Source organism: Xiphias gladius, chromosome 9 (assembly GCF_016859285.1).
Source record: "Xiphias gladius isolate SHS-SW01 ecotype Sanya breed wild chromosome 9, ASM1685928v1, whole genome shotgun sequence".
Lineage (NCBI taxonomy): Eukaryota > Metazoa > Chordata > Actinopteri > Istiophoriformes > Xiphiidae > Xiphias > Xiphias gladius.
Window position 1 is genome coordinate 2,249,795 of NC_053408.1, and position 13,283 is coordinate 2,263,077.

Genomic DNA, 13,283 nt, shown 5'->3' on the forward strand with positions numbered 1-13,283 from the left:
TAGCTTTTCCAAACTCTCTTTTTCAACCTAACCTCTCTTTGTAATCTAATCTGGTACAGTTGTTCCTGCCAACCTAGCATTACTGCAGCTACCTGTGCTGTTCACTGCAGAGCAGTGGAAGAATCTTAAGAAGCCGGATTCACTCACTTCTTCACTAAAATACTGTTCATTTTCTGGGTTGGGTTTGAGAGGAGAGTCTGTATTGGCGAATAACATCAATACTGTGATCTTTGTTTAGCAAACATCTAGAGGACGATTTAGATGGACCGCCGTGATAAATAGAGGAACGTACTCACTCCTCCTGATAGCAACACTATCGATAGCCGACTGAAAGTAACGTTCATATTACCTCCACATCCGCAGCACTTGATAGTTACATTAGCTTTACTACCTTTTTAATAAATGTCGTTGTGTTGTCTGCATGTTTTTGTACTTTGTCTCAGCTCTTTTGTTTCCGCATCATTGTCTAAAAGTGTTTCGTATTAATAGCTGTGCAACAGGTCAAATGGCTAAATCACCCTCTGAACAGGAAACTGTTTTAATAATTAGGAGACGTAGTGTGTGATCCCACAGATGCTTGTAGGATGTTGAATAAGACTTTGCGTTAAAACATGTCCATTCGTCTGCCTTTCACATTATTATTTAGTTTTTTATTTGTTGGTGAAAAATGTAATCTTGTCATAGTTTCTAATTTTCAAAGGTTACTTTATATTTAATTTTAGTCTTGTTTTCTTCATGAAGAAAAGGTTGTCAACAAATATTTTTCGTCATAGTTTTCATTAATGAATTGAACAGTAGGCTGTTTACTCCCTCTGGCATTTTGTTCCTGGGATAGAACATCATTTCATTCAATAAAGACTATTTTTGACCATTTGGAAAAAATAGGTTTGCCAAATTTTTACCTCATTTGCTTACGGTCACTTTATTCAAAAGACATTTGTACCATCGACTCCTGTCTGCAAACCATTCGTCTGTTGTGGAGCAGTTTATATCTTAAAAGAGGTTAAATTAAAGTGGATAGTTCAACACAGCTAATAAGCTATAAGAGCTTCCTACATTTTGGACTGTTTGGCTCTCTGTTCCCTCAAAGGTCAGCACTGTCAACGCAGCTTGCTAGTCACCAAAATTGAATTTGACGTGACAGTTTTGTGGAGATTTCCTTCACCCTCGCCAGCAAATCCATCGAGCACAGTGATTCCATTGGAATTAATTGACTGTGTCACAAAATGTCTCCATTTTGAATACTGGTTTGACCAGGTCTTTGATTATTCAAAAGCTGCTTTGTTGTCGCAGTGTTAAATCCCTCATCTTTTCTGTCTTGCAACCTTCTCCCTCTCCCACTCGTCCCCTGCTCCATTCACTTTCTTTCTGCTTCCATTATTTTCCGCTTGTTTGAAAAATGCTTTTATTTCAAAGTAAGGAAAGAGAGTCAGTGAGGGAGGGAATTTTCTGTTTTTTAAATTGCCGGGTTTTGCTGGAGATGCAGCAGAAGTGAAAGGGCAGCTTGGACTGAGGGGGAAGCTGAGTCACTGCAGAGACGGAGACAGTGAGACTCATTATACGTTTCTTCTTGAATTTTCCCTCACTTATTAACAAGAGCTCTGGCATCTGCTTGTTGTGCCTGTGTGCTGACCGATACTTGCCCATCTGTCATGAAGGGTGAAGATTTGAATTTATATATCGCTTTAAGTGTGTGCGTGTGCGTGCGCATATGACCTAAGTTACATATCCTTACCTGGCCGGGGTGTATCTATGGTGCTAACTAATCAAATGGAGTTTTATAGGGACTCTGGTATCGATCGTATCTGGCCATGAAATATTCTCCTCTGAAATTTGATGATGCTATTGCTATAATTTGGGTGAACTGACCCTTTTTTTTCCTTTTTTTCTTTTTTTAAAAAGCAATTAGCGGAAGCAGTGTGCCAGAGTTCAGCGAATGTTAGGGAGATTGTGGGAAACAGTGATGAGTCCAGGTCTGCTGCTGAGCTGAAGGAGTCAGCAGCCAAAACCAGATTTTATTTTAATAGAGACAGCAGGGGAGGTGAGAGCATGTAGCCCCCCCCAACAAAAATGCACTTACACGCGCACACAAACCACAACATATACACAAAGCCCCCCCCCCTATTTCTTTCTTATTCTTTTCCCCTCCATTCCATCCCTCCAGTCCTCGCCGTGAGCTTGAAACGAATCCCTGCTGCACTCCTCTTCCTCCTTGTTGGCTTAGCTGACTCTGCTATGTGTATGACTGTGTCTGTGTTCATGCCCAGTTCTGCCGAGTTCGTGCCCTAGAAAAGGGTGGTGCTCCGTCATTGTAGCTCATATCAGTGTTTGTATCAGTATCTTTGCGGCTTCTTGACTGACCAAACGTGCTGGGGTTTTTTTTTTGTTTTTTTTAATTATTATTTCTTTTTATTTTTTTCCCCCCTTTCCAGTCCATCATGGAGCAGTTCAACCCCTGCTTGCGGAACTTCATAGCCATGGGAAAAAGCTACGAGAAGGCACTCACCAGTGAGTACACCAACCTTTTCTTGTTTTTCTTTGTCTTTGTCCTTTTTCATCTCTCCCGTCTGTCAAGAAGTCCAGACAGAGGACCAAATGACCTGACACTTGGAGCTGCTTTCATATCGTATTGATTGATCTCCAGCAGAGATGAGGACACACATATTCAGTAGTTTCTAGTGTTCTCTATATCCCGCCAGAGTCCGCTCTGGAATCCTCATTGGTGACGTTCTTTTTAGGCTTTGAACAACAGAAACTAGTTTGCTGCTCTGTTGCAGAAGTGACAGCAGTAATGTCCCCCGACAGTCATCAAATATTTTGTGTCCAAAACTTTACTGAAGATCTATTTCAAAAGCGAAAGATTTGTCAGAGATGACACTTTCGGGTTGCTGTCCTCTGATTGCTCCTCTGTGATGATGTCTATGTCTACATGTCTTCTGCCACCGTTTCATCAATCTTAAATGCCTGCCTTCACTATACGTCCTTTGTCAATGCTTTTTGTGTCTTGCACAGATGTGTTTTGTGTGGTTGTGTGCGTGTGTGTGTGTGTGTGTGTGTGTGTGTGTGTGAGAGAGAGAAAAAGACAGAGATTGAGGTTTACATGTAGCACTTGCTCAAGGTTAAAGACAAAAGCATTGTAAATGTCTTGGGGAAGCTAAGTGGAGCATAAGCCAATGAGAAGTGGAACAGGAGGAGTCACGAGAGTAACTGCGCTCCCTGTGGGGCCGAGGAAAAGGGAACGGACGGCACTGGTATCCAGGACAAACGTAGGTTAAAAAATAAAAAACAGGAAGAGTTAAAGGAAAAGATTGAGAGAGTAATATTCAGAAACACAGACACATAAATCAGACATATACTTCGCTTTCATCATTGTCCTAAATGAAGTCGTGCAGCTTATTAGTGTTCCACGGACTTTGATTAGGGTCCCCAGTCAGCATCGATTAAGATATTTCATGCTTCCAGATTAGGCTGGAAACACTTATCCTCCGATAAAACAAACCTCCAAGCATGTTCTGCTCATTTATTGATAAGAAAATCTCTTTTCCACTCTGTTCTTACATGCCATTCTGCAGGGAGGAGGTTATCGGGATCATATTTTCAGTGACGGTGCAGCCGTGCTTGGTATGCTGTGTGCAAAGTGTTGAGCAGGGCTCTCTTCCGTTTGCTTGCAGGGGAAATGCAGGGAAGACTCAGCAGCCTACAAGACCAATAAAGAAGGCCTCACTCCAGTCTGATAGATAAGGCTAAAAATATCCCTGCGACTCCCTGAGTGGGGATTGCACTTCATCAATGCCAGGCAGCGGCACAGAGGCAGGATTTAGAGTAGCGTAGAGCAGTGCAGAGCAGGGCTGGGCACCCAGTGAGAATCTATTGTGACTGGAAAAATGCCAGTGCAGTCTCTCTCTGGGGGTGGCAGGTTTGCATCCCTGGGGACTGTGAAGAGATGTGATGTGACTGAGGGATGAAGCTGATTTTGTCTGCTTTGTTTGTTCAAGTCTAAAATCATTTGGGCTTGATTGGACTGGATGTGGGCAGTGTGGTTTTGGATGTGGTGCTTAGCCCAAATTCTGCCTTTATTAAAATCTTAATTGAGGCTGAGTGTGGCACTGTTGCAGATGAGAGCTGTGAGGCTGGAAAATTTTGCAGGTTTGTGGGGCAGAGAGACCCTCTCACTTGGGAGAGGCTACATGTGTGAAGTAAATGAGCCCAGTGAGAAGTGATTTGGTCGTTTGAAGGTCAGAAGACATGGAGTCAAGGTTAAAGCTGGGTTAAATTTGGCCGAGAGAGAGATCACCATTACATATAACCGTTGTGTCAAGTGAATTTAAATGACTGTATTTCAGTCATGGGTACAAGCAATGATTAAATGTATGTTCTTCAACTAGTCGGCTGATAATTTTGTTTATATATTGCAGATCACAATTTCCCAGAACCCAAAGTCTTTAAATTGCTTGTCTGTAAAGTCCAACAAAGAAATGCACAATATTCAATTAACTATGGTATAAAATGGCAACAAAAAAAAGCAACGAATCTTCGCATCTGAAAAGCTGGAACCAGAACGTTTTGCTTTATAAATGATTGACATGATTAATCGATTATCAGTGTTTTTTTTTTTTTTCCCAAAACGTTTGATTAATCATTTGACACAGTATGACGCATGAGCTAAATACACCTTAAAATATAGTCAGTGAAACACTGTCAAAACAGCAGTTACATGTATAGACAACTTTCAGCCCACTTTGAACCTAGAAGTCTTTGGGGCTGCAGATCATCAAATCAATGCTCACTGGGAGTGAATGTATGAGTTGACTGAGGTTGTGGAAGACTTGAATTAGAGTGAACACATTAAAATGCGGTCCATATTACCAATCTCAGCTGATTTAGATTTCTGTCTTGTCTGTGTTTTATTTGCGCTGACACTCTGCAGTCTGTATCGGCTTTCTATCACTGTTCTAATCCTCTTTACAGGCAGACCCTCCTCATCCTCCTCTCTTCCTTCCTTCCCCTACCTTCCTACCTCTGTCACTTTTCAGCTGACAGACAAGCAAAGCATCACCTCAAGCTAGTCCTGCCTCACCTGGCCCCGCTCTCCTCCTGGCTGTGATTTCTCTGGACATCGATTAAATTAGCCCTGCTCACCCAGCTGTCTTAGCCTCACCTCCATCCTCTTGCTCCCTTACACTCTCATATCCCACCTGGCTTAACTCAAGCTTGGCTTAATAGAAGCAAGAGAAGGGTCTTGGCTCATCTCTCTGTCATGGCTTACCAAGGATGGTTGCACTGCTGTGTAAAGATTAACTTGCTTTTTTCGGTTCCTGGTCTTGATAAAGAGGAGAACAAAGGCTGAAGTAACAAAGGTTACTTCAGAAGTCAAACTCTAAACTGTCTTATTGCAGAGATGAAATTAAGTATATTTACAAAGTGAGCGGCCAGACGCCTCCGTCATTTTCAGAACCATAACTGGCATAGCAGTGGGCTTCGCTCAGTGTCTCTGTGGACTTCACGCCGTCATGTTACGAAAACAGCTAGATCTCTGAGCACTTGAACTGAGATTAGATTAGCATTGTTCTCCATGCGCAGATTTAGGTACTTTGTCGTTTTCCCCTCTCTTGGGTATTCTGCATGAGTGTTCTCTGGCAGTTCAAAGCACAAACATACATCAACATAATGGCCCTGTAGTAAACTCAGCCCTCATCCATATGTATCTCCTGACTGGACATGTGTCCTCTTGTCATCATGGCTGTCAGTCCCCGTGTAGCTATCCGCTGACCTGCTTTAACTCACCTTTGCTGCTGCTTAAGGCCATCTTGCCATCCTGTTTTTAAGGCCCGAGTCGCTTCTATTTCTCAGCCAGTGCCCCTGGCTTGTGTGACAATGCACCACAGAGAATAACGACTGACATAAAGTATTTAAATTGCAGAGTTCTTTGACATCAGTGCTGTGGAAGCTATTTGTCAGAACACTCTCAAGTAGCGAGTTGTTAACGAGATGCTGTTAAGGATTTCAAAGAGGGATTCAGTTAATCCAAATTCAAACCCATAGTGGGATCTAGCCATATAGCTAGTTTATGTTTTATCTGGTGAAATGTCTTTTTTTTTTTTTTTTTTTTTTTTTTTTGAATGCTTTAAATAGCACAAATTAAACTTGATTTATCTCCAGTGCAATTGCTAGGTTTGGGGTTTATAGCATTTTACCTAATCTTATCAGTCCCAGTATTGAAACCACATCCTCTTGTTTTATATCTGCAGTGCTTAGCTTTTAACTTGCTCCAAATACTAGGGGTCCTGATTCAGAAGTATAAAGATGATCAGCTTCAAATATTGATATGATTTACATGAAAGATTAACTGGAAGAGTTCAACTACTGAAACTGATGGGACACAATCAGCAAGATCGTTACACTAGGAGACTCATTACGCTCAACTTACAATATTACAGTCCACTTGTGATCGTATAGTTACATGTTCAACAAGTCAATTTAAATGCATATAAAAAGACGGACCCCTCATTAATTTAAGTGAGATGTGTTTTCTCAGCAGGGGCGCTGGTGCCGGATGCTGTGTTGATAACTTCTAAAATCTGTCCTTACAGTATTATAAACCACTGTGCAGTGTTCTGGTTGCTGGTAAACCTTCAAACTCACGGATCTTTAACTCAATCCGGCCTTCCTGGTTTGTATTTCATAGTCTTCAGTCCCTACCGAGGCAGCCTCTTGACTTGTTCTAAAGCAGAGCTGTTTTCGGCCTATGTACACACCCGCTCACAGAGTGATGCTTCTTGTTCTTCAAGAGAGCATATAAACTAAACAATAGCCTTTAGGGACGTTACTCATTGATTTAATGTTAAGCAGCTGATATAATCAGCAGCTGCCTGCACTTGTCATTTTGATGATGTGCCGCAGTTTAAAAAATGGATGCCTGCTACCTGAATGTTTTGTACATTGCTCTTTATAATAAAAAAGGAGCACAGTATAGATAAAATATTTGATAAATGATATTTGTGTCTGAGTTTAGCAATTCTACAGATTTGCCAACCTAGAGTGGGATCCAAAATGGAACCACTAACCAAAACCCAGTTCTTATGGTGGCAGAAGTTTCAGAAATAGATTCAAGCTTAAAACTGTTTCCATGGCTAGATACCATTATGGGCAAGTAAGAAATTTTTTTTATTTTTTTTTGTAATTTGGGTAAACTAATACTTTTTAAAAGGTTTGCGCCAATGTAGTTCGTGCTGAAAGCAGGTTTTCCTTTTTTTTTTTAAGTCAGTGCTTGAGATTAGTCTCAATAGATTTCTCTGTTTCCGCTAGTTGCCTCCATAGAGCTTTTTCTTTTCCTGCCTGGTTTCCATTTCTGCCTCTTGCTCTTTATTTCCCATGCCCAACCTTACCTCTCTGGGGGGAGGGGCTGTAGGGGAGGGTTGCAGAGCTGAAGAAGACCCTTGATCTGATGCCCAATGCTTCCATGTTTCCAGGTGTCACATATGCTGCAAAGGGCTACTTCGACGCTCTGGTGCGGATGGGCGAGATGGCCAGCGAAAGTCAAGGCTCTAAGGATCTTGGTGAGTCCTCATAGTGACTGTAGTGCCCCTGTTGGGGTGGAAGGGGGTTCCACAAGCAGACGGTGGATGGCATGGCTCGTTCTGTAGAGCAGAAGCGGCTGATGACCTGAAACCGGACACACACAAGCCTGGCCTTTTTTCCTAGTAATTCAGTGCTTAAAGACTGTAAATCTTAAAAACAGAGGATTAGTCTGCCTTTTACTGCACTTTAGAGCTTATTTGATGTATTATCACTCCCAATTCATATTGTCAGACACATTCCGATATAGGAAGAATTAAATCTGCATGTTTGTCACTGCGTGCCCATTTGGTTAATTTCTTGTTTCCCTCACATTTAGGAAAGATAAAGCCTCTCCAGTTGTTTTTATATTGTACCACTGTGAGCAAATAATAAATTCACAAATTTGTCTGGAATTTGATTTCCTTAGTTGGACACATATCAAGGTGGATTTGCTCTCCATTCATAGTATTTCCTCAATATATTTACAGTGGTAATGAAAAATCTCTTAGTTTGAATGCTGCTTCCAGAATGATGTGAGGAACAATTTTCCCCACTCACTCAGCTCTCACACAGCGTGTTGTCTGGTTTCAGTTGGATCAGCTCTGGTTCTGCTCATTATAGACTTACCTTTTAGTGTTAATTTGCATAGACAAGAATTGAAGGCCAATTTCTAGCAGTCCCACAGGTAGGAACATCTGTATGAAGTAAGACAGGCCTCTGTATCATTGTCGCACTCTGTGCAAAGTTGTGTCATGGGTGCAGACCCAGTCACATGCCAGGAGGTGTGAGGAATCTGCGTCAGTCCTGGACCGCTGCAACCTTTTCATTCTCTTACCCTGGTGTGACTTAAGATAGCAGGCGTGGACTGAAGCAGCACAGGAGGAGAAAGAGGGAGGGAGGAGAGTAAAACGGTGACATCGGAGGCGAGTGAGGAGGATATAAAGGCTGCATTCATTATTCATGGGGAGACCTTTTCTGGTGCTCCCTCGCACTTCTTCTGGAGCGTCATCATTTCATGTTTCCTCCCTGCTTCTCTTTGAGTAAATACTCAGCCGGGCTTGTGTGCCCAGTCTAATTTTGAATAGTGAAAAGCTCATTACTGTCGTTCCATTCAGCTTCAACTCCAGAGTGATTTCGCTCCAACCACTCCTTCCTGCTATAATACTGCAGTTTTAATGTAGGCACAAGCCTATGATTCATCTTAAACAATTCATTATTAAAAACCAGCTCAAAGTGTAAGTAAAAGCATCTGCAGGACACCTATGTGTTGTTTACAACGCCAAAACGTCCATCATAAATTGTTTCAGAGCTGTTTTGATTTTCAGCATTTTTTTGGTATCTGACAAAATGCACAAAAGACATTAACTTTATATTCATGAATTAACTTTACCTGTATGGTAAAGTACGGTATTTACTTGTAATTACGTAATAAGCATTTTGCTTTTTGGAAAAAAAAATGCACCTGGGTCAATGTGCAATATTTTTGCGCATCCAAATGATGAATTAGAAAATGCATACGAAATATTCTGAGTTGGTGTGCAGTCTCCTCAACAGGATATCCCATCATCAACCTATACATCCCCAGGTTCATCAGCTTGGTTGCTTTGCTGTTGTGCCTTCCATGTTGTCTCTGGCCATGTTCATACCTGGCATTAACATGGATGTAGGGTGATCCGATCACAAGTGGACAGCTCTCTGACAGTACGTCGGTTCACACCTCTCCACATTCGTCTCGAGTGACCACTTGTGACTGGATCTCACTTCCCTGCTCTATATGCAAATAAACACGTACATCACTTGCGTAGTTTTTAACCAGCGGGAGGTGGCACTGCACTTCCCATGCCTAATCTGGCAGAAATTAAAAGAAGAAGGAGAAATCAAAGCAACACAGACTGGGTATATTTTTTAGCGTGTTCCAGGCAAACCATTCATTCAATCATTTTGGTTTGTCAACGTCGTGGACAAAACCAGCTTACGCAATTTCTACTACTTGAATTTGTTTGTGAATGAGTATGTACATCCGCTTATGCAGTGGACGTCAGTTGAATAGGCCTTCAGTTTGGCCCAGGACACATTAGCGTACATACTGCTAAAAGAATGTGTCCATATGCGGCCCAGACCGCCTCCGAAAGGGGTCTGAGTGATCTGATGTAATGCGTCCTCAATGCGTCTTGGTTTGCATTCACACCTGTACTTAGACATGTTGACTTGTGATCGTACCACCCAAGACACATTAATGCCAGGTATAACCAGGGCCTTTCTTGCATGACTATGGGTCTGTAGTGTAGTCTGGGTCTGCATGCGTTTTGGGGATGCCGGTTTTATGTTCCTTTTCGATTTCTTTTTCCGGAAGCCCAACCGTGACTCAGCAGCCCTTCAACTCAGCAGAACCTCCCTCCGCCTCTAGTGAAATGACAGACTAGGCTGTGCAGAATGGATTGATGCTGTCTCCACATATCGGCAGGGCTCAGAGCAGCTGTGGTCTGTGCAGACTGAAGGGGGAATTTCTTTTGGCTGTGCAGATGCTTTAGCGTATTCCATTAGTTGTGTGAAGCTTCACGGCTTCAATAAATTACCTGAGAAAATGCAAATTACATGGCAAAACCAGAGGGAAAAATATGGTATAAGGAGTATTCTTAAATCATCACTTCAGGTTGGATAGGTCGTCAGTCTTTAGGACTGTTGTGTTGTAAGTCATGTACATAAAAGCTCTGCCAAATTAATCCATGGAGGACAATGTTTCCCACAGATGGAGTATTTGTTTGTGTGTAGGGTTATGTGCTTGTGGGGAGCTCTGACACAACCAAAACGAACTCACGAGCTGTGTTCTGAGGCCAGCAGTGAAGGCATTTCCCCCGGTCTCTACAAATGCGACCAGATCTTTTCAGCACACTTATACAGCTGCGTTTCCTAACATACTTTTGAAAGGCTAATAATACAGCCTTTTACTGTATAATAATGACAGGTGGTGGTGGTTTGTTAAGTCAAGATATCTCCATCTCTTTTGGTGTAGAAGAGGTCAGAGTCAACACTGAGTGCTATTGTGGCATAAACCAAAAAGAAATCTAAATCGTGCTAGCTAATTAATTAGCAGATAACAAGGATAGTGCGTTTGGTTGTGTGTGTACACAAATGTGTGTGCGCCCGTACATTTCCTCAGCAGGCACGTGTTTCTAACTGTGACAAAAACCACAGAGTCACAGATTAAGGAATGTGTGTGTATGTATTTGTTTGTGTCAGGGCTTTACCTCGCACTTAATTGATGATACTGAAGGCAGATTTGTAAAATGGGCCAACTTGTAATTGTTGACTGAATTGGGTTTTGTTGAGGGGAAAATGTCGGGGCGTGACGGAGCTGAATTAAAAGGACCGGACTTTAAACTGCTTGATCTCTGAGTGAATTTTGGCAGAGAGGCTCTGCTGCCTCTGCCCTCACTGAAACAATATAATTAATCAGAGCATTAAGATGAACAGCAGCTAATGGCCTTAGCACATGAACAGAGGATGGGGAGCTGCGTGTGACGGGGCGGAATGAGGAGACGACCAAGAGCCGGGTTTGAAAAATTAAGGTCGATGGAGAAAGTGAAGAACATCATGCAGGGTGGAGAATAACCTGACTGGTGAAAACTTAGCTCACACGTTAGCATCAGTGATAATATCCAGACTAATGGAAACTTTTACTTCTGTTAAAAGCTGGTGAGAAGAACAGGCAACACATAAGTTTAACCTCGTATTCATAGAGTAGCTGATGTTAAGGTGGAATCATTATTTTAATTTTGAAGGTTGGGATGAATTTTGGACCATGTAGTAATTTGGACCGAAATAGATTGATACTCTTCCATCTGGTGGAGTCAGGAGTTTGTAACTGCAAGCAGTTTTCCCTGTAGCATTATTGAACATTGTGAACATGGACGTGGGAATATATCAGGTATCTGTTCCTGAGTGAAACGCACAAACACGTATGTCAACCTGCTGTAGCCTCCTGGTTTAAGAATGTGTCTGAGGATCTATGCCGTTTAGTGATTGGTATTATTTGCTTTTGCTGACGTTATTCAATGAGTCTTGCTTAAAAGGCAAAACAAAGGCATTTAAATATTCTTTACAAACCAGTTGAATGTTGAGTTTAATGTTGTAGCTTTCAGTGATTATGGGGCATTTTTAGCATGACTGGTGACATGATAAACATTTGATTTTATAAGCTCCTGCTCCTGCATATTGTATTATAAAGACCAGCCTGTTCATGTTGGTTGAAGCATGGATAGTTGGTGATGTATAGATAGAAACTCAGGCATTAAAAATAATTTTTCTGAAATTAAATCAGCACAGTATAGATGCATACTCTTTAGCAAATTTTTTACCTGTCAGACAATTCAGTTCCAATTCAGACCATGTTCACGATAACCATCTCTAATGTTTTAAGTCCAGCTATCGGTAATCCAGTTATCCGAATGAGGTGCACTGCAGAAGAAGCTATTACACACAGACGTTCATCGCTTCTTGTGTGTGTGTGTGATTGTAGCTTGTAATTTTCACTGGAACACTTTGGCAGTTCATCGTGTACCTTTTTTTTAGAAAAGGCAGCAAAGGTAGGGGAACAGTTTAATGGTAGATGTAAGCAACTCACTCTCTCACACAGTCACACAGACACACAGTCTTGCTTCACTATCCCCGTGGGGACACTCCCTAGCCCCTCAGCCTGACCTTAACCATTTCAACTAAAGGCTTACCCCAACCCTAACCTGAACCTGATTCTAACCTGAACCCTAAACCGGCAGTCTCTGCCCATGGGGACTTAAATGAAACGAGACAAGATAAGTGCCACAAGTCCCCCTGGGCTAGTGTGTATTCAGTCTAAAGTCCTCACCGGGATATTAAAGGCAAGCCCACACACACTCTCAGATACACATACTGTTTACTGTACAAGCACACACCCTCACATGCCAGCTCAAACTGAGTAATTAATACAAAAAAAATTACATGATTATTATCCACTTTTGTTGCCCAAAATAAACTGAGTCACATCTCCTCATGGGGACGCTCATTTTTGGAGAGCGGTTTTGTTTATCACTTAGCACAGCTGATACCTCATAGCCCTGAGAGCTTGGCACAGGAAGAGGAAATAATGCCTCACTGTGTTTCATTCAGTTATTCTTAATTTGCACGATGCTGTCAGAGTTTGAACGACTGCTGTGCAGCATGACTCCTTGTGTAGAGAGACGAGATACTCCATGACTGCAGAATGGAGTGGCATCCCACTCATCCTCTCCTCCTCTTTCACTACTGTTCTCCCTGTGTCTGCGAACGCCCCCACATTGATGTGGGAGCTCAGGCAGCCCTGGGAGAACACGCCGACTCTGCACTCATTTCTAAAAATAGATGAAACGAAATGCCTCGACCAGAGTCGATCCGAAGGAGGAGGGGAGATGGAGTACGATGCTCAATGTGCAGCCCAAAAATGGTGATGGTGATGTCAGTATGGCTGAAAACGACATCATCTCACTTCCGTATACTAAATATGGACACAGTTGTGAGGGAAAAAAAATAGGAGGCTCCTGCAGTTCCGGTTCCCCTGTCTGCCCATATAAGGGCTCCGCCATTCAAATGCAAATTCTGGCAGAGGTGGTACTCGCTCAGGTCTGTGCTCTGGCGTACAAACCTGACGGAAGCACAGGCACGAAGGAAAGCATCCATTTTGGCTTTGCTTTATAGATAGGGATCTGTGGCTA

General features: G+C 42.3%; 1 protein-coding gene across 5 annotated transcripts in view; it reads left to right on the plus strand.

The window, feature by feature from the left end:
- The window catches only part of baiap2b (BAR/IMD domain containing adaptor protein 2b), a 72,507-nt gene that overhangs the window by 17,469 nt on the left and 41,755 nt on the right, over nucleotides 1-13,283 (plus strand). For 4 of the 5 annotated variants that reach the window (XM_040135126.1, XM_040135130.1, XM_040135129.1 and 1 more), the window contains exons 2-3: nucleotides 2,433-2,508; nucleotides 7,470-7,556. In XM_040135126.1, coding sequence (XP_039991060.1) covers nucleotides 2,433-2,508; nucleotides 7,470-7,556 — 163 coding nt within the window. The remainder of the gene's footprint in view (nucleotides 1-2,432; nucleotides 2,509-7,469; nucleotides 7,557-13,283) is intronic. The other variant, XM_040135127.1, reaches the window with a different exon arrangement.